Source organism: Symsagittifera roscoffensis, chromosome 1 (genome assembly GCF_963678635.1).
Source record: "Symsagittifera roscoffensis chromosome 1, txSymRosc1.1, whole genome shotgun sequence".
NCBI lineage: Eukaryota > Metazoa > Xenacoelomorpha > Acoela > Convolutidae > Symsagittifera > Symsagittifera roscoffensis.
In genome coordinates, this window is record NC_087062.1 from 90,448,794 (window position 1) to 90,473,544 (window position 24,751).

At 36.5% G+C, this 24,751-nt stretch overlaps 1 protein-coding gene across 1 annotated transcript in view; it reads left to right on the forward strand.

The window, feature by feature from the left end:
• Nucleotides 1-3,527: 3,527 nt before the first annotated feature.
• The window catches only part of LOC134851991 (myosin light chain kinase, smooth muscle-like), a 31,101-nt gene continuing 9,877 nt past the window's right edge, over nt 3,528-24,751 (forward strand). The window contains exons 1-15 of the mRNA XM_063868268.1: nt 3,528-4,526; nt 6,015-6,577; nt 9,403-9,893; nt 9,974-10,036; nt 10,109-10,312; nt 10,392-11,385; nt 12,000-12,211; nt 13,166-13,462; nt 13,838-14,237; nt 14,324-14,512; nt 15,961-16,099; nt 16,332-16,531; nt 17,022-17,286; nt 20,413-20,506; nt 23,156-23,276. Coding sequence (XP_063724338.1) covers nt 3,720-4,526; nt 6,015-6,577; nt 9,403-9,893; nt 9,974-10,036; nt 10,109-10,312; nt 10,392-11,385; nt 12,000-12,211; nt 13,166-13,462; nt 13,838-14,237; nt 14,324-14,512; nt 15,961-16,099; nt 16,332-16,531; nt 17,022-17,286; nt 20,413-20,506; nt 23,156-23,276 — 5,039 coding nt within the window. The 5' untranslated portion in view covers nt 3,528-3,719. The remainder of the gene's footprint in view (nt 4,527-6,014; nt 6,578-9,402; nt 9,894-9,973; nt 10,037-10,108; nt 10,313-10,391; nt 11,386-11,999; nt 12,212-13,165; nt 13,463-13,837; nt 14,238-14,323; nt 14,513-15,960; nt 16,100-16,331; nt 16,532-17,021; nt 17,287-20,412; nt 20,507-23,155; nt 23,277-24,751) is intronic.

Consider the following 24,751-nt stretch of genomic DNA (forward strand, 5'->3'; position numbering starts at 1 on the left):
AATAGCTTTGATGTTTGTTTCGATTGGTCCAAATTGTTCGAAGCTCAATTTTGGTCACTCAATGAAAACATATCTTGTTTACATTTTAACGCAGAGTTTAGGAGGTAAAAATTATGATTTCTTGAGATTCAGGAGTTCATGAATTTCAATATCAGTCAATTAGCTCATATTCCAACAACGGAGATTATTTCCAGCCTCTTAGTTCTAGTTCTCTGCCTTTCATTATTGATATAATTTTTGAAATAGTCTATTTCTACAAACGCACCAAAAAAATCTGAAAAATGTCATCTTCAGCTTCTTCAGAAAATGTTTCTTTGGATCAGATCTTTGCCGAAAAAAGTGTTAGACCAAAACCATGTGTAATCAAGTTAGCTGGAAGTATGAGTATCGTCTTTGATGGCTTCAAATTGTTCAAAATGTTTTTTTTGGTCTGTCAGTGAAAACAAATCTTTTTATATTTTCACTTTTGTTGTGAAAGTATTAATTTTTTGAGATTGAGTTTTCTCACATTTAAATATTATTCTAATGGCTCCCGTTCAACAAACGGAACATTTTTCAATGTCTTTTTAGATATTTTGATATTTTGAACGGCAGTTCCTGATTTTTTTTAAACCAGTCGATTCGTGCATATTGCAGAACAAATTTGGTAACGCCAGGCTTAGCGTTGCTCATAAATGATGTTGGGACCATATGTAGGCCTTCTCAATGCGGCCCTGTATACGATTAGCAAGTACACTGCTCTAGCTGATTGCACATGAAAAAAAAAACTTTTATAATGGGTTGTTTTGCTGTTTGCATCTGCTTCACAGTATGCTAGCAAAAATTCAGACAGATAAAATTTATTACTTTGATTGACTTTTCGGACATTCACGATTTAGGAAGCGACTTTGCGCGCCTGAAAAACAGCGCTGCGACTTCAAATTTTTTATCACCCTATTCTCTTGACAAGACCGTAATGCTATCAAGTCGTGCCTTTCAAGACCTTGCGCGACTATTACGAGGCCAAACTGTACACCGGAAAAGCGCACAATTTGGTACCTGTATGTTTCTGGATTCCCGAGACAAATTTTTAAACAGGTTCCAGAAGGTAAGTGGATTCCAATAACAAAACTTTCGAGGATTCTGCATACAACTACTTGTAACGTAACATTTGTCGGCACCTTAAATTTGTCGCGGATTGCGCAACGAGCGAACATAGTTAGGTGTTCCGGATTCCGCAAATGTAAGCAAATTCCGAAGACGTTATTGCATTCTGCGTATATAACAGATATAAGTGGATCCTAGCTTTTTTGTTATACCGAACTGAACCAGTCCTTGTGTGAACAATTAAGAGCTATAGCTAGAAATACTATCTAGCAAATACGGAACTTAAAAGCAAGGTTTTAACTTGTGTTACTGGTTTTCAATAACAAATCTTATATAGTTTTTCAACTTAAGTCAAAGATATACTCTTTTAGTGTTTGGGAGAAATAAAAGTTTTCAAAAATTCAGCATTATAACCCTTGAAATAATTTATCTCAGTTGAAATTGAGCTGTTGGACAGTCTCGCTGATGACCCGCAAAGTAGATTTAATTTAAAAATGTAATTATGAGACATAACCATATGTTTTACTGAATTCCGCAAACAAAATGCGGATTCCGCTTACAATTTGCGGATTCTGCATGCAGTTTTGGATTGCGAAACAGCGCAATTTTTCTAAACTTCTTAAATTTACTTGTGGATTCTACAAACTCTTTCGGATTTCGCAAATACTGTTGCGGATACCGCAAATTTGTCTATTTTTGGAGTGATTTTGAGCGGTACAGTGTTTAAATATTTGTTTGTGTAATCCAAAACAGCAAAGAAAATTTTGAAAATAAAAGCAATAAATCGCATTCCGTTTACTTTTCACAAAATGCACATTATGACCTCGTTATGATGGGCGCGAATTTGAACGACTCGAAAACCTCTGTTCAACTGCGATGTACTCTTTTAGTGTTTGGAAGAAATGAAAGTTTTCAAAAATTCAGCATTATAACCCATGAAAAAATATATATCAGTTTGTTTTCTTTCTTTTAGTATTTGAAATTGGAAAAGTGTGGTTGTTTCAGTACTTGAGATTGGAAATGTGTTCTTTCTTTCAGTTTTTGAAATAGGAAAAATGTTCATTCTCTCACTAATTGAAATTGGAAAGGAGTTCATTCTTTCAGTATTTGAGATCGGAAAACGGTTCATTTTTCGGTTTTTGAAATCAGAAAAAATTGTTTATTTCTTCAATGTTTAAAAAAATTTAGCCGATTAGTTTAAAATGTTGGCAATAATTGAAATTGAACTGTTGGACAGTCTCGCTGATGACCCGCAAAATAGATTCAATTTAAAAATGTAATTATAAGACGTAACCATATACTTTACTGAATTCCGCAAACAAAATGCGGATTCCGCTTACAATTTGCGGATTCTGCATGCAGTTTTGGATTGCGAAACAGCGCAATTTTTCTAAACTTCTTAAATTTACTTGTGGATTCTACAAACTCTTTCGGATTCCGCAAATACTGTTGCGGATTCCGCAAATTTGTCTATTTTTGGAGTGATTTTGAGAGGTAAAGTGCTTTAGCTATTTGTTTGTCGAATATAAAACAGCAAAGAAGATTTTTTAAAAAGTAGCAGTAAATCGCATTCCGTTTACTATTCACAAAATGCTCATTATGACCTCGTAATGACCTTCGCGAATTTGAGCGTCTCGAAAACGTCTGTTCAACTGCGAATTTTCGGTCGCTCAATCCCTTTCGCGCGGCCGTATTCGATCGGTATTGAAATCGCAAACCTCAGCTCATGGTGTTTAACGATTGATTTATTATATGAAAACCTTTAAAGATGTGATTTTGTACAGATCAACTGAACAAAGCTTTTCGTAGCAATGCGAAGTTTCAAAACTCTCGGAATGTTCCGCCTGCCCTTTATGATCTATGAAATAGTTTTTGTTCCGAGCGCTTGACGAAGTGAGCAAAAGGGACTTTCGGACTAAAAAAAACTCGTTGGGGGTCAAGTGTCGTATCATTTTAAAGCCCAGGGGTGGATTTGGAGGACACTCTCCCTTCTCAGGGATTCGAACTCTCGCCATCAAAACGGTTCCCGTTTCATACTGTTTTATGACTTTCATTTTTTTCCGACGAACGTTACATATTTCCAAAACGCCTTTGGGCGCCAGTATAGCGTTCTTCTGAGGGAGAGCGGGCGGCAAAAAAATCTCAAAAGCGGCATTCTTGGGCTCTTTTTTCAGAAGCTTGCCAGTTAAGTTTTTTAGTTAAGGTTGATAAGTCATGATTTTTGTCTCCAATCTAAGGTAATTGATTCGTCATCCATAATCCAGCTCAGAGTTCCTACAAAGGAAAATCATTGAAGCTCTGTGAATTTACTCGTAAAATGAAAACATAGTTTTTTTCTTGAGTTTAAATAAGCGCGGTTACTTTTCACAAAAAGAAAAAAACTACTACAGTCAAATAGTTCTAAGTCACGTCAAAACTCTGCTCATAAGAACGTTGCTCTTCAAAGTTATTCATCTAGCTTGGTATTATTTATTTCTCTTTTTATATATACTTTTCATGCTTGGATTTATTGTTCCAGTTTGCATATTTATTTAAATACTCTTGTTTTTTAAATGCACTATCAACAAAATTGTTGGTTTCAACCCTTTTCTTAAAATAGTTTCTTTAAAAATTGGTCTAGTTAATTATAAATAATGACAGATATTCAAAATCGAAAACCGAAACTCCTCTCAAGCCGGGAAAGGTTTTTCACTGAGTCTTCCGACGATCGTGAACAAACTCCCTCGCCGAGGGAGACGAGTGGAACTTTCATTAGTTATGCCGACAGCTGTTCGGCCTCGATCGAAGACGAGACGTCCCAACTCCGACACGACTTGTCCTCCCCACGTGATCAAAAATCACCACATTTAGATTTCAACCAAAGACTCAACTCGGTCGCTCAGACTCGAGCTTTCTCCCCGATTCCTGAAAAAGTAGCTCCGGAGTTTCTGAGGAATTTGGAAATTTCCGACGACGGAAGTGACAAGGAGGCAATGGTTATCTCGGCTCAGATATCGGGTCGCTCGACACCCCAGGCAAACTGGTATGTTAACGGTACCCCGCTAAAAGGAGATTCCACCGGGCAAGATGAAGGAAAGTATGAGCTTAAACGAGATGGAACTACTCATAAACTAGTACTGAAGGATTTATTAACCAGCGAAGAAGAAGAATCTTGGAAGATCAGTTGTATTGCGGTTAACAGTCTAGGTGCGGCAAAAACATCAGTTGTTTTGGGCCACCATATAGAGACGCAATACATCTCGGCGAGCCAGTCGAACCTATTCGAACATGAAGAAGGAATCGACTCGGAATCCGATAATGAAGACAGCGAAGGAGGCTCGAATGACCTTGACGACACCTCGACCGCACTGAGTGTATCGACTGAAAACGGATTCAGGTCTTCAGTCAAGAAATTAAATGACAGTCGGAATGATATGTTTGGTTTTGTACCAGATATGAAGGTTGGTTGAATCCAGTGTAGTTGAATGAAGTTGCCATCAAAAATATTATAATTTAATTTTTGAAGCTTTTTTCTTACCCATTTCGTATAAGTATCATTTTTATGGGTTTACGAGGGAAGCTCTTTTTCCTCCTCCCGCCAGCTACCATAGGCATTAATTTTATAGAGTAGCGGGGGGCTTTACAAGGTTCAGTATGATGACCAAGTACGCTTGGCAGGGCCTAGCGTACTTGGTGATAAATCGGAAATGTGAACAAAAAAGTTGGTTATAAAAATTTGCAGGTGGGGAGAACGAAAAAGAGTCACGAGGGATTAATTAAAATGAAGTGTGAAAACCAAATATGTGAAATAGCCTGCTTCGTACTTATACCAATTCTTAAGAAAACCGGAAATTGCGAAACAAAATTTTGCAAGTAAAATTTTGCTGGTGTTATTTTAATAAGATAATAATCATATCTTTCCTTTCACCTTGTCGGCTTTAAAACTCTCTTATGAACTTTTATCATGATTTCTTCTTCAAAAAGTCAACAGAATTCAGGAAAAGTAAAAAAAAAGATAGTTCTATAGTCAACTTTTTCATTGATCGATGATGGTTGTCGGAACTAGTGGCGTAGTTCTGTAAGTCTAGCTACTTGGACGACAGGGAGTGTGGGATCGGTTCTCAGAGTGGGCAACTGTTGGTTGGTGGCTTGTGTTGATCTGGTGTCCACACTAAGCTCTATGTCAATATGGTTGTGTAGTGAAAGCGACATAACCAGGTTGTATGATGAGAGGCGAACCGGCCCAGGGTGGAAACACAGCAGGCAAAAGTCTCCGCACGGAGCGGTAGTTGGACAGCACTAGTGAGCGAGCACCTCTCAACAGCCACTCTGAGAACTGGGACTCAGTCCTAAATTTTCCGTTTTTGTTTCGTCTTCTTTTCGCAAGTACACCCAAACAATGAATTATGTATTTTGGGGGTCTATAATTCATTGGGGGGGGGGGGGGGGATAATGGGAAAGACTTTTAATTTTAACTGAGATCTATTGAATTGACAAGGTAATTGCATACATAGAGCATAAGATTTTGGTGGTAGAAGATGATTGGAGAAAAGTATTTTTCCCTCTTTTTTCCATTTATTACTCCTTATTATCCCCACTTAAATTTATTACTCAATATGAAATCTGGGCAACTTTCAATTTTTTTAGTTGTTTTACGAGTGATTATGGCTAAACGCGTGATGCTAAGATGAAAGGTTTGAAGAACAAATCTGTTCACCATGCAAAACTTCATTACATTGTGACAACGTAAAAATAGTTTTTCAAAACTTAAATTCAAATGTGGGGGTTGGAAAAGAGCTGAAAACTGTTCGTTTTTGTTCGCATAATTTTAAGTAAAAAAACCTTGATAAGAAAGATCTTTCAAGTGGATTTGATTTAGTTTTTTGGAATCCAACTCAAAACTGCGCAGGTAAAATTTATTTGCTTCACTCTTGATTGGTTTGTTTAAGCTTCTAAGGCTAGGCAGGGGTCTTGTCTGTGAATCTTCAATCGAGAAATTCTCTATCTACGAGACCTCAGTCGACGTCACGTGGCTGTTGGACGGGAGAGTCGTTCGCCAATCAGAACACAGTAGGATGGTGGAAAACGACTCCAACGACTGTTTTCAGCTCCAGATATCCGACTTAAGCGTGATCAAAGAGGGAACCCAGATCCTCACGTGTATTGTGTCTTCAGTAGACGGACATTGCCAGCAGTCAACCAACATCTCCGAGTTCCTGGAAAAGCAATGCAACCAAGATGAAAACCAAGAAAAACGGTTCCTCGAAAGCAACGAATGGCTCAACGACTTACTGCTTCTTAACTTTCATTCTGATTTTTACACCCCCGAAGAAGAGTTTGTTTCGCAGATTTTAGTTTCAAGTGAAATCAGTAGCGAAGACGTGAGGGCGTCCGAGATGACCTTTCAAGTTGACCTAGGCGACTTTGAAGAGCCAGTGGAGCCTTTCTGGTTGGTGGATGGAGAAATTGTGCTGAACCAAAAGTGCTTTCAGAAAGATTTCATCGAATACAGGCAAGAACTAATCCCTTTTCTATGATTTGTTATTTCAACTAAAAGTGAAAAGTCTCATTTTTCAATTTTTTTGGCTCAATTTTTGTCTTTAAGTTCAAAAGGATGATACGGCTCAAATATGAAATTTATCTAGTCTCTTACCCCGTTTTGAGTTTTAAAGTTCAATCAGGTCTGGTCACTGTAAAATCTTGAATTTTTCTCTGTTGCCCCAGATCTGAAGCATGCATATGTTAAGCATGCGCATGTCTTAGGACAGACGTGCCGCATATTTGATAATTTTTGCAACATATCTGATTAAACATAAACCATAGCTGATCCAGATCTATGAATAAAAAAATTGTCAGATCTAGGGTACGTCTGTCTCAAGACAGGCGCATGCTTAAAATATACATGCTTCAGATCTGCGCCAACAAAGAAAAGTTCTAAATTTTACAGTGACCATAAAATCTTGAGTTTCTTTTTGTTGCTGCAGATTTGGAGCATGTATATTTTAAGCTTGCGCATGTCTTAAGACAGACGTGCCGCAGATCTGATTTAAAAAAATCATAGCTGATCCAGATCTATCAGATCTAATTCAAAGCAAAATTAGAGCTGATCAGAACCTAAAAACATTAGATGTCATACTGCAAACTCGTTAAAAGTCGTTTTTCAAAATGTGAAAGCCTTCGAAAATGATACTCGATAATTTTGTAGTTCCAAGTTTCAAAAAAGTGGGAAAAAAGTTCATTATGAATTTTGTTTCTCCAAACAAATTTGAACACATCAACGAGCTACTGTGACCAGATTTCTATATCTTCTGAAAACTAGAAATCTTGTTAACTGTTCCACCAATCATCCATAGTACCTAGTAACGAATTTCCCCGCCCTTACAGAACTAAATCAACGGTTAAACATAAACAATTATTTTATCTTGTCCTGATTTTTCTCGCTTTTGCAATACGGTGGCGCCGGAAAAGTTAACAAATTTCATGCATAACAATGCCCACAGACCAAAAAATGAAAAAAAAAAAACTTATTTTTCAATCATTCTTGCAAAGTTTTGGAGGTTTTAAAACTGCTAATTTGGGATAATAACGCACAAAAACCTACCATATTGAAGTGTACCACAATCTACTTTTTTAAATCCGGCACTGCATCATCTCGCAGTAAATTCCAAGTTGTAGCAACACACAGTTTGCAAAAATTGAAGGAAAACGGCACCTCAAAAGGCGTGAAAGTTGATTATACCGCGGCATTGAGTATACAGCGAATTGTCAATCAATGCCAGGTGTCTTTTTTGCGAGTTGTGTTTTACGTTCTAAGATTTAATACAGTGCTGATTTAAATTAACCGGACAAAACGCGGTAAACTTGAAACTTCAAACGCATTTTTCTCAAATTGGGTTGAATTTAGGTGAAAACTTATGAAGACAAAACTTGCTTAAAATTTTAGCAGAATTAATATGGTGTAATTTGTTTTGCGAAATTCGTCTCAAAATTTTACCCCAAAAATGGGTCTTTTTGGCGTTTCTTAGTTAATCAAAAATTACGCCGAAAATACCTAGTCGATCACAGACATAATGATATAAAAGTGAGCCCCTTACGAAGCTCAACAAACTTTATGAAGGGTTTTTTCTCCAAAAAAAATTTGCAAATTGTTTAAAAAATGTTTTTAAATAAAAATTTGGTATTTTATATAGTAAAAACGACCTTTTTTGTCTATCAAACAAAAATAAATTAATTTATACAATATTTTGGAGAAAATATCCTTCATAAAGTTTGTTGGGCTACGTAAGGGGCTCACTTTCATATAACTATGTCTGTGATCGACAAGGTATTTTCGGCGTAATTTTTGATTAACTAAGAAACGCCAAAAAGACCCATTTTTGGGGTAAAATTTTGGGACGGAATTTCGCAAAACAAATTACACCATATTAATTCTGCTAAAATTTTAAGCAAGTTTTGTCTCCATGAGCTTTCACCTAAACTCAACCCAATTTGAGAAAAATGCGTTTGAAGTTTCAAGTTTAACGCGTTTTGTCCGGTTAATTTAAATCAGCACTGTACATATCCGACAGAACAAAAAACTTTTAAATTTGTTCTTTTTCAATATATGATAACATAAGTCAAGTTGCACTAATGTAGAGCGAATAGGCGGAGAATAAAATTTTACTTGAAATTAGATCTCAATTCAATAAATTTGTTAAATGTGAAAAAATAATTTCTTATTGCAATGAAACGTAAGGTCTGCCTATTTTTATAGAAAATTTTTGTTTATATCGAAGAGTTTTCAGGCATGCGCAGAAATAATTTTTAATGAAAAGAGCCCGTACCCTTCTTTTTATTGAAAATTAGTTCTGCAAATGCCTGAAAACTTTTAGATTTTCAAAAAAAATTCTATAAAAAGGGGCAGAACTTACGTTTAATGCAACAAAAAAGTTTTTTTTTGCATTTAACAAATTATACGAATTCCTTAAATTGGGATCTCAATTCAACTAAAATATTTATTCTCTGCACTACCAATTGACTTGTACTACCAAGAATTAGAAAAAAAAAATTTAAACTATTTTTGATCCGTCTGATAACGTAATAAAATATAGAACCTAATCCAATTCGCAGTATACCCGCCGCCACTGTATGCTCAACTTTCACAATTTTTGAGGTGCCATTTTTTAAATATTTTTGCGAATTGGGTTTTGTTACAACTTGTAATTTATTGCGAGATGATGCAATGCCGGATTAAAATGAGCAGATTGTTGTTTCAATCACTATAAAAAACCTTGGTTTGATTTTTAATAAAAAGCTGTATCAAAAATTAAAGTGACGCAATTTTTTTTGCGTTTATAGCTGCATTCTAACTTCCTCGATGAGCTCGTCAAAATCCAAATTTTCCCGCATCGACTTCGTACTTGTCGGTATTTCTCCAGTCGAAGATGGCTTGCCTGCCGTTTTGCACCGCTACGTCGAAAGACCTCAATTGGTAGGAAAACCTTACCTGGAACTGATCCCCAATACCGAGCTCCTATTGGTTGAAATCCCTCTGCGAAGCTCGCCGGGACCCGAAGTGTCGTGCTTTGTAAACGAATTACCAACAAGCGGATTTGATTGGGAGTTTTCAGCTCCCGAGAAATTGTGTTCAGTTGCACTAAACGATGTTTTGGACGAAATTGCCGAAGGCGACATGAGAATTGTGTTGACCAATCAGCTTGGATCGCTGAGTATATCTCTTACACGTGATCAAATTATGCGGTTCAAAAAACAAAGTGTTGCCAGAAATGTTGCTCGTAAAAAGTGGTTTCGCGAGTGTAGCACTGTCGAACAAAACATTGCAGGGTCTGGTAAGAAATTTGCATTAAAATAAAAATAAAAGTAATCACAATTTGAGTGATTTTTTTAATCAGCAAAACTTATTTGACAGAAAAAAGCAATGTGTCTCGACGGCGCTTCAAGGAAATATTTCTGAGACCCTTATCAGCTGAAGGTTTGTAATTTCTAAATTGACCAGTTGAACAAAAAAGTTTTTTACAACTAAATTTTTCTTTCTTTTTTTTAGCGGAGACTGTAAATATAATCTCAACCAGTCAAATTTATCGAGCAGATCTGCATTGGAAAGTCTACCAAAATAACCAGCGTGTAACGAGGAGAACGAAAAGTGTTTTTAAAGAAAACCCTGACTTCATTTTAAGTTCTGCCGAAGTCAAAAATATATTTGTGGACGTTTACATTACTGAAAACGAACATTTCAGTTTAACATGTGGTAAGAATTTGAATCCAACTTGATTTTTTCAGAAAAAAAAATCATTTTTGTTGTTTATAAAAAAAAATTCTTTGCACAGGTCAATTTTGTACACCTCAGAATGTGCCAGTTCATACCAATGTACCGTTTGGTCAATCGATATCCTTCAAGCATAAAAATGAGAAATTTGATTGGACATGCAAAAATTACCCAACTTTTTTTGACCAATCAAAAATCAGCTCTCAGTCATCAGAAGAAAGTGAGGAGAGCAAAACAACAGCGCTGATTGACAGTTCCTCGTTTGAAAATTTGATTGAAGAGAAAATACTCGAAGAAGAAATAACGACAGACGAAGAAGAAATTAGTTTCTCTCAAAATAATTGTTTGAAGTATTTTGAAACGGAAACAGTGAAAAATTTGAGACCAATGCTTGAAGACGACAAAATCCCATCTATAGCAAGCAATGATTTTCATGATCAAAAAAGTGTGGATAATTCGAACCCATGTAAGCCTGAAATTGAAAGAGAAAATTTATTAGTTCCAATGATCAATGAAATAATCGACGAAGAAGGGAAAACCAGTGATGGAAACTCTGACAGAACAGTTTACGAAAACATGTCAGATTCCGAAAACTGCGAAACCAGCTCAACTGAATCCAGCTCAGAACGTGATTCAAACTCGAACAAACTGCCTTTATCCCACTCTGGTGGTTTTCTGGATCAAAATTTACAGAAAAACTACAGAGATTCAATTATCTCAAAGGTTCTCAGTTTTGGTGGTCCGAAAGTGTCTACAGAGAGTCTAAGCACTCTGGATGAAGAAAGCGATGGCAGCGAAGGTGACCAAGATGGATCCGAGTTGATGATCAGAGATGATTTATGCCCGAAACTTGAATGTGAAATCGAGGTCGAAGAATTTCTGGATCCTATAGAGGAACTCAAAGGCGATGATAAGTCGGTATCTGAAACTGATGAATCCGACTTTGAGCTTGGAGGGGATCCCATTGTCGAAAAAGATCTAGAGGACGTGACTGTAGAGAAGGGAGGAACTGCAGTTTTCGAATGTCAGATGAAAGGAGTTGAAATAGTTACATGGTAAGTGTAGAACAAAAACTCTTCAACTTTTTTGTCCCTTTTCCAGCTTTAAATGTTTTGTAAATCACGGAACTTTGGAAACTTCCATTACTAAAACCAGGCGCGGATCTAAGAGTTTCTCGAGGGGGGCGGATTCTGAAAAAAAATTTGGAAATTTTTCTCGACCTATTTTTTTTGTAGGTCGACCAAATTGATTTTCAGAGCTGTCCCAAATCACTCTAAAGACCCTACCTATATTTACCAATCTTTTTGCGCCGCAGGCAACTTTTTCAAAAAACAGGCCTAAAAAGGCGTTTTTGGGCATTTTTTTGGAAAATGTTGACCAAGAAATTGCGTTTTTTCGGCGCGCGCTCCCCCTCAAAGTTAGTATATATTGGCTTTAGAAAAATTTGAAGGTCAGTCGTCCAAAAGTGGAAATCTCAAAATAGTACAAAGGGGACCCTTTTGGTCGACAGGGGGTCGATTTCTTGAAGGGGGCGTCCGCATGACCCCCCCCCCCCCCTCCCCTGCTCCTAAATCCTCAACTGACTAAAACCATTTTGGCACAATTGAGTCAAATTATGTTTATTTCGAATTCATTAAAACCAATTTGATGCTAAAACAGCTGTTTGTAGGTTCAAGAACGGTCGCAAGGTTCTCGGTTCTCGCTTCATACAAGAGTCATTCGCCGCCTCCTTGTCGTCCACCTCGTCTACCGTGTTCCGACTGACAATAAATGACGTGAAGGACTGGGAAGATGATTTGAGGTTCCAGTGCAGAGCCAATACAGACCAGGGGTCGGAGGAGGTCAAGTTACAAACTAGTGAAAAAACTCTTAGTGTCGCAGGTACAGTTCTTCAGTCGTGCTTTCAACTGCAATGTCAAAGCTTCATAACCGTTGTCAAGAAAAATTGCTTTCTCGCTAGATTATCATTTTTACTGATTGAAATTCAATCATCAACCCATATACATTTACGCTTGCATTTAGTAAACGTTATCAAATCGGAATTGAGACTTTTTCTTAGATTAACGGCCTGGGAAGAGGTCGCGGACTTTTCTTGCTACCATTAAGACCCAAAACGTATATCTTGATTGCGACTCAAAATGGGTATGTCGCGACTTTGCGCGATCGCTGGATTTTTGCGCGACTTTGCGGGACATAAAAAAGATATGTCACGATTTTGCTCGACCCAAAGAAGACGTTGCGACTTTGCGCATGCAAAAAAATTTCTTCGCGTTTTTGCGCGTGTAACAAAATGTTGCGCGAGATTGTGAAACTCAAAAAACATAGGTTCCGACTTTGCGCGAGCAAAAAGGCTTTGCGCGACCCACAATTAGTATATCACAAGTTTGCGCGACAAAGATGCCTGTCTTCGACTGTGCGCACACCAGAAACGTTATGACTAACTGATTCGAACGATGACCATTTTCGATTTTGTTTGACTTTACCAGAAAATGTTCGACTTAGTCTGAATTTACCAGTGTTGTTTGAATTTGTTCAGTTTTACCGCGCGGTTCGTGGTCGTGGATTTAAGTTCAGACTAGAACATTGAGTATCAAGAACGTTTTGTAACTAAACTTTTTTAAACCAATAATTTCGTTTTGGGCTCAACATGCAACTTTTCCGATAAGGATTTTTAGTGTATTCGTGAATTAGGTTATAACCAATGTGAGCGGCCGAACAATGTTGTCAAAACTTTCGCAAAGACTTTGAAAATTCTCCCTCAAAAAATCCTATTTTCGCTCGTGGTATTATTATTTACCATTATATGTTTTTCAAAAATTAAAGTACATTTTTCAGCTTCACCGAAAATTGATCCTCCGAGGAAATACCAGAATGCTCCGACCATCACTTTGCGTCAAGGTGAAGAACTGAGTCTTTCGATTCCCATCATCGGTAAACCTACTCCTTTTTGGACCTGGGAGTTCCGAGCAGTCGGAGAAAATGAAACATCGGAAATACATGGAGCCGAGGGGCAGTCAAACAAAGCGGAGTTACGATTAAGAAAGATGGTTCGGAACAAGAGAGGAGTGTATATCCTGCACTCCTGGAATGAGTTCGGCGAAGATAGGAAGGAATTCAAAGTTGATATCGAAGGTCTGTATGGTCTTTGCTAAGAAAAAAAAATGACAAGAATTACTGTAATTGGTCAAAAAGTATGTTGTAAGCGAATTAGATAATTTACACTCAATTTTACATTTTGAAGAGAACAAAAAATTGTACTTAGTTTTACTTACATGTTTAAAGGGAATAAAAGTTTGTCTACGATTAGAAAATTGCAAGTTCACTAACTTATTTTAATTTCGTCGGCTGAAAATTTATTTAAAAGTTTGTAAAATTGAACTGAAAGCGTACGCACCAGCGGATTTAAGGGGCGTACGCACCAGCTCGTAACGAATCTCTTAAAGAATCCCCTTTTGCAAAATTGGGTACATAGTTAAAGAGATCCTAATTTTTTAAGACTTATTTTAGCGCTTCCGTCTAAAGTGAGGAAAGTGAAGCTGGAAACTGACCCTTCATTACAATTATCCTGGGAGGTCCCGGCAGACGATGGAGGAAAGCCAGTTATTAATTACCTAATCCAAGGGAAAACTAGCAGCAGCGTCAACACCTGGCGAACTCTACTCAAAACGAACAAGCTGGAAGCGAACCTGAAAGGAATTGTGTCGGAAGCTTCTTTGGTCCGAGTCATGGCCGAGAATCGAATAGGCGTGAATGAATCAAATGATTTTGAAGTTATTCAGATAGCCGACGGGGAAGAGAGCCGAAAAAGGAACCATTCGACAAAAAGCTACGAAGCTGAAGAAACTTCAAAACTGATGCAAGTAAAACCGAGCGAAACGGAAAGACCGCTTGTAGAACTCATTGGAAAGTGAGTTGGAACTACCTTTTAGATTTTGCATTTGTATGGTCCACTTTTTTTTACTGAGTTGATGTTTGTTGTATTGTTTTTTTTAGATTTGGTTCTTGCCAAGCTCAAAAAGTGACGATAAAAGACGTCGCAACCGTAAAGTTGATTCAAGATTCATCAAATCCTCTGTTCATGACAAAACTGGTGCTTGCGCTGCAAAAAAGAAAACCTGAAAACTTCCTTCAGCTTATTAGTTCAGACACAAATTCAACAGTGCAAACTTATAAGCTGCAATTGTAAGTGTAATTTAACAAAATTGATTGTTACCTGGGCAAATTTTTTTAAGTATTGAGTGTTTTAAACTGGCAATAATTCTGTCTCAACCCTTGCCCAAGTTTACTTATGTTAAAAGTGAAACAAAGTTTTGAAATCAGTAAACACCAAATCGCTGTATATTTTTACCGAAAGGCATAACAGCGAAAAACAATTGATTACAGCCGGTGATTAGAGCTAAGGAATTGAATCGATTGCCATATATCGATTGCCATATGTTCTGAATTCCTGCCGGCCCAAAATAGAAAAAATAGGACAGAAAAATGAGTTTCAATTTTCGCAACTTTTCATTAGGAGTCGATGAAAGTCCACGCTCAAAATTATTTTTCGCGTTTGACTTTTGGTTCATTTTTAGGTTCAGTTCATTTTTTTAATCAAAAAGAAGGCAAAACTCCCTATCGAACAGCAAAAGTGTAAACGTCGAAAGAGGATTTTTTTTCAGATTTTCAAGTGGAATAAAAATTTAACCTTTTGATCCGGTTTTCTCAAAATGAATAAACTTTAACAAAAAAAGTCAATCATAAATTGTTCTTAAAAATCAAAGAGCTTTATGGCCATATATTTTTGTTCCGACTTTGGAAACAGTGCGGATTTTTTTTTTCTTCAGTCAATTTTCGCTTTTTAACAGTTTGTTTTAACCGAACTTTGTTGTTATAAAGCGTACGCGGCAAGTTGAATCCTTTCAAATAGAGGCAAGCATTGTGGTTTTATAATTGCGTAACCACACGCGAAAAATATAATTTGGTACTTTTTATAGCTTGTGAGGTAAAAAATTGAGAATTTTTTTTAATGCTCAAAATTGTTTCATTTTTTTTTTCGTTTTGTAAGATAGTGTAAGTCAAAAAAAGTTGTGATTGACGATAGACAGCAGCCGGAACATTCAGAATTTCGCCTTCATCTACAAGAAGTCTGAAAGTTCATCTGAAAATTTTTGTTATCCGGAGCTCAAAATTTAATCTCTTCAAATACTTTTTTGTAAAGAAACTGGTTCTTAAAAATTGCTAATTTGGTCAATTTGTGACAATCAGCGCGCGATTTATTGCATTCTCATTACACGCGTAAGAAGCGGTTTAATGCGTTCCGAATTGAATCGATGAAAACCATATAGTCGTATTATCGAAACAGACGCTAAATATATCCCTCTTTGTAGTTCACGTTAGTATGTTGGGGGAATAAATTGAAAAAAAGATTGAAAAAAGCTGTTTGCTCTTTTTTTCCAACAAAAAATATTCAATTGGCCGCAACAAAAATCTTTAAAATTGAAATCAAAATGTTATTTTATTTTATGAAGGAATCGGTTGGTTCTGACTATTGAATTTTTTTGGTGAGACAAACAAAAACTGGTCTGCAAAAATGTCGGAACATTTTGTGATGGACCGCGTTATATCTATATCTAGATATTCAATTTCAGCTTGGACTTGACTGACTTTATGGACCCCTGTGGGTGGATGAGAGATCGAACTGAGGCTGCAATCGGAAGAATAATACTCCAGATATTGCAGTGTCTCCAGTTTCTACACGAGCGATCGATCTTGTATCTATCTTTGCATGTAAGGTGGTTGAAATCAATTTGCATAAATTTCGAACGAAAACTTGGAAAAACTTCCAAAAATTTATAATTTTTGTACTTAATTTGTGAGAAATGAGCCGAAATAATACTTGTGGATAATTTTTGAGTTCTAGTCACAAAATCAAACCTTTTTTATTTGAAAACCTAGCCGTCAGTCATTGAAAAACTATATCAGAAAAAGTAATTATTTAAAATATGATTAAATGTTTCAGCCCATTTTTCTGGCACTGGACAAACAGAAGCAGTACTCTATTCATCTTTTCGGGTTTCCTTTCTCCCGCAGAATTGATCCCGATTCCGTCGCCAGCTTTCCCAAAAAGTTTTCCGAGTTCTACGCGCCGGAAGTGTTCCGGGAAAAACCTGTCGGGCGGTCCTCGGATGTTTGGTCAGTTGGAGCTCTGACAGAGTTCATGTAAGTAAACATTTCGCTAACACGATCTGCCAATTTAATGCTTTTTAACCGCCAACTCTGTTTATAGGAAAAATTGATCCCACTCTCAGCCTAGTCACACGAAATTTGTTGCCCAACAGTAATTTTGGTAATTGGGTCTATATTTTACTGAGGGGGGATAATGGCTGGTAAAAAGCAGAAGTATCATTAATCGTCACCATTTAAGTAACTTTTAGAAATATCTCACGGAAATGTTTTTTTTTCATTCCTCTGTTGACTCTCGTGTTGCAATCATTTTTTTCTGAAAAGACTCGAAGACCCAGACTTAAAAGATATCCTATGTGACAATTTAATAGTCAATATCAAAGACTCTCTGCAATTTTCACCTTCAGTTTTTTTCGCTTATTTTTGCATACATGCGGGCATTTTGCATGTTTGCACGTGTTTGCACAACAAAAAAGTCGCTGTCATCCCGTTTTTTCACAAAAATCTGCATGACTCTCTGTTTTAGGATTAGCGGTAAGACATTCCTGCCGGATTCCAGACTTTCAAACCAAAGTTCGAGTTCTGGTCTCAAATCCGCTGAGTTGCACAACTTCATTCAGCTCGCTATTCAGCCGGACTCCTCGCAGCGCACTTCAATCGAAGAGTGTCTCCATCATCGATGGATGAACAAACTGAAGATTTCAAGTGGCGAGAAGGCGGAGTTAGCTAATCCGAACAAGAATGTCGGAGTGAAATTTATGAAAGAAAAACTGAGGGAGTGGCGAAGCGTGGTAAGATATTTTCCCGTAGAAGCCATGCAGTTCGCTTTAATTTCAGCCGAAATCGGTGTCAATAAAAAATATAGAACTATTAACTGGTTAACAGTAAAGATTAAATCCGTGATCGCTTTTGGAAGCCAATTAGGAAAAATTAGTATTTTTTTGGGAACATTTGGGACTGCGTCTCAGTTCGCAGAGTGGCTGTTGAGAGGTGCTCGCTCACTAGTGCTGTCCAACTACCGCTCCTTGCGGAGACTTTTGCCTGCTGTGTTTTCACCCTGGGTCGGTTCGCCTCTCATCATTCAACCCGGTCATATCGCTTGTACTACACAACCATACTGACATAGAGCTTAGTGTGGACACCAGATCAACACAAGCCCTCAACCAACAGTAGCCCACTCTGAGAACCGATCCCACACTCCCTGTCGTCCAAGTAGCTAGACTCACAGAACGACGCCACTTTTTAGTCGCGATATGCCAATAAATTGAAGTTGAATGAACAGAATCTTTTTTTTTGTTTTCCTGAATTGTTCATGCAGACTACAGTTAAAAGACGATTTTGAATAAAAAAACTCTTTAAAAAAAACTTGAATAGAAAACTCGAAAAAACCTGTTCACAATAACTAAACGGTTCTCCGTCCAAAATATTATTACATTGCGACAACGTAAAGTTAGTTTTTCAAAACTGAAATTCAATTGGTGGGAGAAAAATTCAAAAGAGCCTTCAATATAACGAAAAGTAACAAGTAATTATCATGAATACACTTGTGAGAGCAAGTATCTCGTAATCAGGATTAGACTTTCCCGCAAAAAATCTGTACACAATTGTGAAATTGCTTTTTAAGTGACCCTTAGTATCTTCAAGACTTCTTAACACTTAGTTTGAGCTAACGCGGTTGCATTTGGCCATAAAGTCTTAGGTTCAAGTCCCTGCCGGACCTTGATTTTTTTTATAATTGAAACTTATTTTCCAGGAAAAATTGTTTTCCAGGGCAATTTTCGGTTTCTGTTTTTTCATTGTGGTTTTCACTGTAAGATTAATTGGTTTCGGCTGATGCTTTATCGGCTTGTTGAAATTATTTTGTGTCGCTTTAGGGGCAACAAATAATTTTTTTTTCATACAAATCAGGAAATTTGTGTTGCAAGATTTCAATTTTTAAAACCTAATTGACAACAATTTTTTTATGACAACAATTTCTGGGCACATTGTTTTAGTTTTCTGCACAATGGATGTCAACCTTTTTGTTGTCGACTTAGTGGCCGCTCGCTAAATACAAAAATCTTAATTTATACTGGTAGTTCCCATGTTCGACTGGTTTTCTCAAATTATTTTCATACCCCATTTTGAAATCGGAAGGAATTGTTCCAACCATTGAAAACGGTGAGAAGCTTTGTATTCGGGTGTGGTTTAGTTTTTTTCTTTTTGTTTTCCACAAAATCAGGTACCACAGATAATCATCGGACTGAGTTGAAAGCTATATCATAAAAAAGTACTTTTTTCGTGATTCAAACTACCCAAAAAAATTCCCAATTTTTTTTAGTGTCGAGAAAAACCTGTTGGAAATTTTTGATTTTCATCTAATTTCGAGCAAACAAAGCGAGTGATCAGCATACAACAGCTTTGTTTAATTTACAGGCATACAACAGTATTTGTTTAATTTGCCTGTATTACTATGAAAGTCAAATATGCCCTAAATATAAATTTACATCAGTCTTTTTATCACTCCACGCAGAAAAACTAATTTGAGAAAAAAGCTTGATTTTGTAGTTTTTTAAAGACTATGGTCGGAACATTCGTTGCTATTTTCATAGTAACCGGCTATCCCTTTCTTACTTTTGCTGCAAGTGCAAGTACACTGCGAGTGCAAGTGTTTTGTAATTGAGAACTAGATTTTTTTCCCGGTAAACACCTGTTCTTTCAACGGTTAAGTTGCTTTATTAGTGAACCTTAGCAACTTCGAGACCTGGTCCACATATTACGTGGATGCTTTTGTACCATAAGGTCTGGGCTGGACCTTGTTTTTTTAGTATGAAAGAATTTGAATTTTTTTCCGGGAAAATTTTATTTATCGGATTTTCCTTTGTCTGTTTTTGTTTTGTCGGCTTAGCTCCCATATTCACTTAATTTTTATTGTAGACGCTAGTTTTTTGGTTTACTACTGTAATTTGTTAAATTATTACCCCTTCGTTGCATATTTTCGTTGGTTTTCCTTTTTTCGCTAAAAAACTTTATTCGGCCAGAATTGTTTCGGCTGGTTTTTTCAATCGGCTCAGCAACATTTTTTTGAGTTGCTTCAACGGCAGATAATGATTTCTTGATTCAGGTAGTCTGTTACAAGATTTCAAAGTATTAAAGCTTAATAGCTCAAAATTTTTTAATGACATCAATATCCTATGGCTTTTTTTGTTACTGATCAGGAAGCGTTTACTCACTTGTGGTCGGCTTACCTGCCACTTGATAATTTTTCTAAGTTTATTTAATACTGGTGGTTGTGTTATCGACTGCTTTTCTGAAAATGTTTTGACTTTTTCCCAATTGTTTTTTTTTTCGATTTGGTTATTTCGATCTCATATTCTATTTCATAGCTTGCAATGCTGCGCTTGCGTTGTGTCTTAAGTTATGCGAAGCTTCGCTTCGCCTCTGTGTGAAAACTCAAATGCGGACTGATAATTCTATGACAAGCATAATTAACCGTATAAAACCGCTCGTTGCAGCGTAAAGTTGCTGCTCGTGTGAGGTGGATGAAATGAAAAAAAAAGAGCCGCTCAATCTTGAAATGTTCTGTATGTATTAGAAACGAAGACGAAAGAATACTTGAAAAATCAAAAATTAGAAAAAGTCAATTTTTAGAAAAAAAAATCATGATTCTGAGTCAAACACTATTCCATAGACTTTAAAGGGGGGTAGAAACGTTCAGGGCTGCTCAGAATTTTTTTCAGGAACTTTTTCCAGCTAAGAATATGTGCCGCACACTATAGTACCAGACAAGGTTGCTAGGTTGGTTAACATTTTCAATTTCCAGGGAATGATGCTCAATCCAGTTCTCGTTCTGATCACAAATATTTTTACTTTATTTCTTCATTTTTCCATTCTCTATTAGTTTTGTAAATCAATCAAAGTATATTGGGTAACTTTAGGACAATTGGACGGAGAGTGGACACGTGTATGGTCGACTGACCTATCTCGAGGAACTTCGAAACGGCGGAAATGAGATGCTCTTCTGTCCGATAGGTGAGAAAATATTGGATTAGAGATTTCTTTTATCAGGTGTTTTATCAGTTTTTTGCTTTAAGTTTGCAGTGTGAGTCGAAGATTAAAAATATTTTATTGTGATTGTTTTTATCAGTTTTTTGCTTTAAGTTTGCAGTGTGAGTCGAAGATTAAAAATATTTTATTGTGATTGTTTTTATGAGATTTTTGGTAGCTACAAAAAACCGTGCTGAATTTTGATTTTTTTCTTAATCCAAAATATTAATTATTAATAAAGGTCCGATTCGATTACTTCGAGATAATTTCCATCATTTATTTTCAATCATGCAGTAACAGTTGTTATGGTGAAGTTTTCGAGGGGGTCTATGTGTGAAGTCTGGAGGTTTCTTTCTCGTTGATCACCCTCCAGCGACCAGATGATGAGTTCTGAACCACAAAAACAGGACCTCGACCCGTTAAGGTTGTTTGAAGCTATCAAAAAGGAAAGCTTGCTTTTTTGAATTAAATTTTTATGTCCAAACAATGATTACGTCTCAAATGGCAAAAAAATGAAAAATTTCCCAATTGGCATAAGTTTCATGCAACAGTTGCATTTAAAAAAATCGAGAACAAATTTTTGATGAACAATTTGAGAAAATTTGTCAAGTTGTCAATTAAAATGTTGATTGACTTTTTATCTTGATAAAATTGCAGAGTTGTTTTATCAAAAGCGAAAAGCATAAGCTCTCGGTTATTGATTAGCTTCTTGAGGTCAAATTTTTGGTGGAATCCCTCATACGCGAAGGAACGAATGCGCAAAAATAAAAATCAGCCAATCAGATTTCAGTAATCTAAAAATTGGAAAGAAAGTAAACATTTCCAGGGATGAGTATTGATATTGGCCGAATATAAAAACGGCAGAAATATGCAAAATTTTCAAATTGTCATTGACCGCCGCAAAATTGGGACAAATTTTATATTTCAAGTGTTTCGTAATGAAAGAAGCAAAATATTGCTTCATTTATTTCATTTAAATTGAATGGCAATTGCTTCTTTTAAAAAGAAATTGACTTTCGGCTAAAATTGAGTTCGATCTTCCGCTCACGAGTTTTTTCGCTCTTTCGGTTCTTCGCGCATGAGAATACCTCCCAAATTTTCCGCCAAATTTGTCGCTTAACATTTGTTTGGAAGCAATTAATTCCATATGTTGTTCACATGGTTTGGTTCCTGGCAAAATAAATAATTAAAACTGATAGAAAACGTTGGGGCCTAGGAAATTAGACGATAGGCAAATTAGACGGATGCTACGAAAACGAAATTAGACGGAATTTTATTTTTACAGATCGTCATTTTAGACGAAAAATCTATGAAAAGGAAAGGGACAACAAATCTTTATCTTAAGAGTCAAATTTCACAAATACAAAAAGAACATAAAAGGTCAATACCTATCGAAACAATTAGTTTAAATGAACAAAAAAATATCAAACCCGAATAATTACTACAGAGTTTTCAATTGAATAAATTATGCTTGATTGACTTGTAAAATTTTTGGCTACCGCAATTTAACTGTTGTCTACGAACAATTATATTTTTCTCGCGCAATTTGTATGCAAACAAATTTAATCTCACTCACTTTCGTCTATTTTCTCTCAATTGCAGTTTTGCAAAATCGTCTATATTCCTTTTAAGTACATCCGTCTAATTTGCTTATTGTCTAATTTCTCAACCCCCGAAAAAGTTTGACTTGGAGGCTATTCTCGGGCCAGTACAACAGTGCCGAAGTACAACAGTGATGAAAAAAATATAGTTCAACAGTGCCGAAAAAGAAAACTTTGTTCAACAGTGCCGAAAATTTCAACATAGTAGGTGTGGCAATCAAAAATAAAACGGCGATTGTTTACAATCTTAAGTGACACTTAAAAATTTTCAGAGAGAAAGTTTACAATTTAGACGTTTTGGAGCCAAAATAATTGTTTAATTCGCAGTTGCAGACATTTTGGCGCCGAAATTGGAGTGATTTTCTTTGATAATTAGCGTCAGTAATTTCCCGCTCTTTAGAAAAAGCGTTTAAATCATTTTGAAATTTTCCCGTCTTTTTCGGCACTGTTGTACTTCGGCACTGTTGAACGCCCCCCTATTTTCATGCGCGAAGGACCGAATGAGTGAAAAAACTTGTGAGCGAAAGACCGAAAACAAAATTAGCCGAAAGTCAACTTTTAATAAGAAGCAATTGCCATTGCTTAAAATGAATTAAATGCAGCTTTATTTTGCTTCTTTCATAACAAAACCCTTGAAATATGAAATTTGTTTCAATTCGGCGGCGGTCAGTGACAATTTGAAAATTATGCATATTTCTGCCGTTTTTATTTTCGGCCAATTTCAATATTCAGTCCCTGGAAATGTTTTCTTTCTTTCCAAATTTTAAATTATTGAAATCTGATTGGCTGGTTTTTATTTTCGCGCACTCGGTCCTTCGCTTATGAGGGATTCCATCGTTTAACTTACAATGAAAACTTAGAACTTATGCCATCTGGGAAAAGTTTTTTTAATGCCATTTGTGATTTATGCCATTTGGGAAGTTACCCAAACAATTTGCAACTCTCTACAATATCTCATGTTTTTTGTCATAAACTATTTTAGTGGTGAACTTTAAATAGTGTCCAGCTGTATGGTTAAACTAACTCGTTTTAGAAACGCTAGATGCAGCTCCTGTGTTCCTTTCCCTGCCCCCTAAAGAGCTCAGTTGCCACAGGGGCGAGACTGTCACCATGTCCTGTTCAGTAGCAGCCATCTCACCACCAGTCGTGACTTGGTAAGCGGCAATTCTAATCATGATTTATTCATTCACCTTGAAAATTGTGTTTGTTTTATATTAAAAGGCACTAGAAATAGTTTTTGGCCGTACTTCTGTACACGAAATGCTAGCTTACTTGGCTTGTAAAAGCACTCGTTTTCTTCGGTTAAACTGCATTCAGGTTTAGGTCATATTTATCCGGGTTGTTATAATACATGGAATCGGGAATCTAAAATTTTGACAGATTAACTCAAATTCGAGACGTGATCGGAACAAAAGGTTGCATTTAACACCTTAAACAGCTTTCAAAAAAATTAGGTCAATTTTTTCTAAAATTAAAATGACAGGGGCTTCGATTGGCTTCTGGCGTCTAATCGAAACTCTTAGAAGAGGGTTCTTGAGATCTACCTTACAAAAAAATTATTCTTCTGGAATTTTTCCATCGAGCTTGAATTTTGTAATAAACAAGCTTCATTATGATGTGCACTTTTGTAGTTTATTTTTTCACCTAATTTAAGGTGAAAAAAAAACACAGGCCAAACTTCCATCTCCATCCTGGAAATGTCGAAACAATTGCTGTGAAGAGCTTATTAAGTAGTTTCAGAGAAGGCAAATGATCGACTCATTTACTGTAACGACCGATCCCAAAGAAGAGTTTTCAATAATGACACAACTGTTGCCAAAGGTAATCATTATCCACTCCTAATGTATCGAAATCAAACATCAAAAACGACAAATATAGATGTCGAAAACAAGCAGCGATATGCAGTGATCTTGTCAATTGAGTCCCTGTGAAGAGATTGATAAAAAATTGCGCACAGACGAACCAAATTCACGGTCGAACATTCAGGCCAGACAATAAAACAAAAATTGTCAATTCTTGTGAGAACGTTGACCGAACTTGTTATCCGGCCGGATTGGCACGAACCATTATTAAGTATTTATATTTATATATAATTTATACATAGTTAGTCAAAGACCAGATGGATGGCCTTCACGATTAACAAAAATCATACGGCTGAGCAATACCGTTCAGTTGGTGTTAAATTCAAAATTATGTTCAGCTACTTTTCTTAAAAAGACTTACTTAGTCATCACTAGCCAATCCGTTCGGATTCGAAAACAGATCATACATTACGATATGACATGGCGCAGCCATCAGGGTATAAAAACCCGCTGAGTATTCCACCGTTTCAGCAGAGGGCATCAGTGAAACCGCCACTAGAATGGTCAAAGTGGGCGGCAATGATGGTAATGGCTGTGATTGCCAAAGATGGGATGGAAGTAAGAATTTTGCTAAGAACGAAACCTCCAAGTGCTAGGACCAACTGAACCAACCTACGAGGTTGAAATCACTGGAGAAAATGAAGCGGAGAAACGTAATAGAAATATCAGAAACCAATAAAAACGATTTACTTGGGAAAATACCGTGATAAAAAGCAGAGACAAGGGCGCATACTGTACCCTGGGACGACGAGGAATTTTTTTTTCAT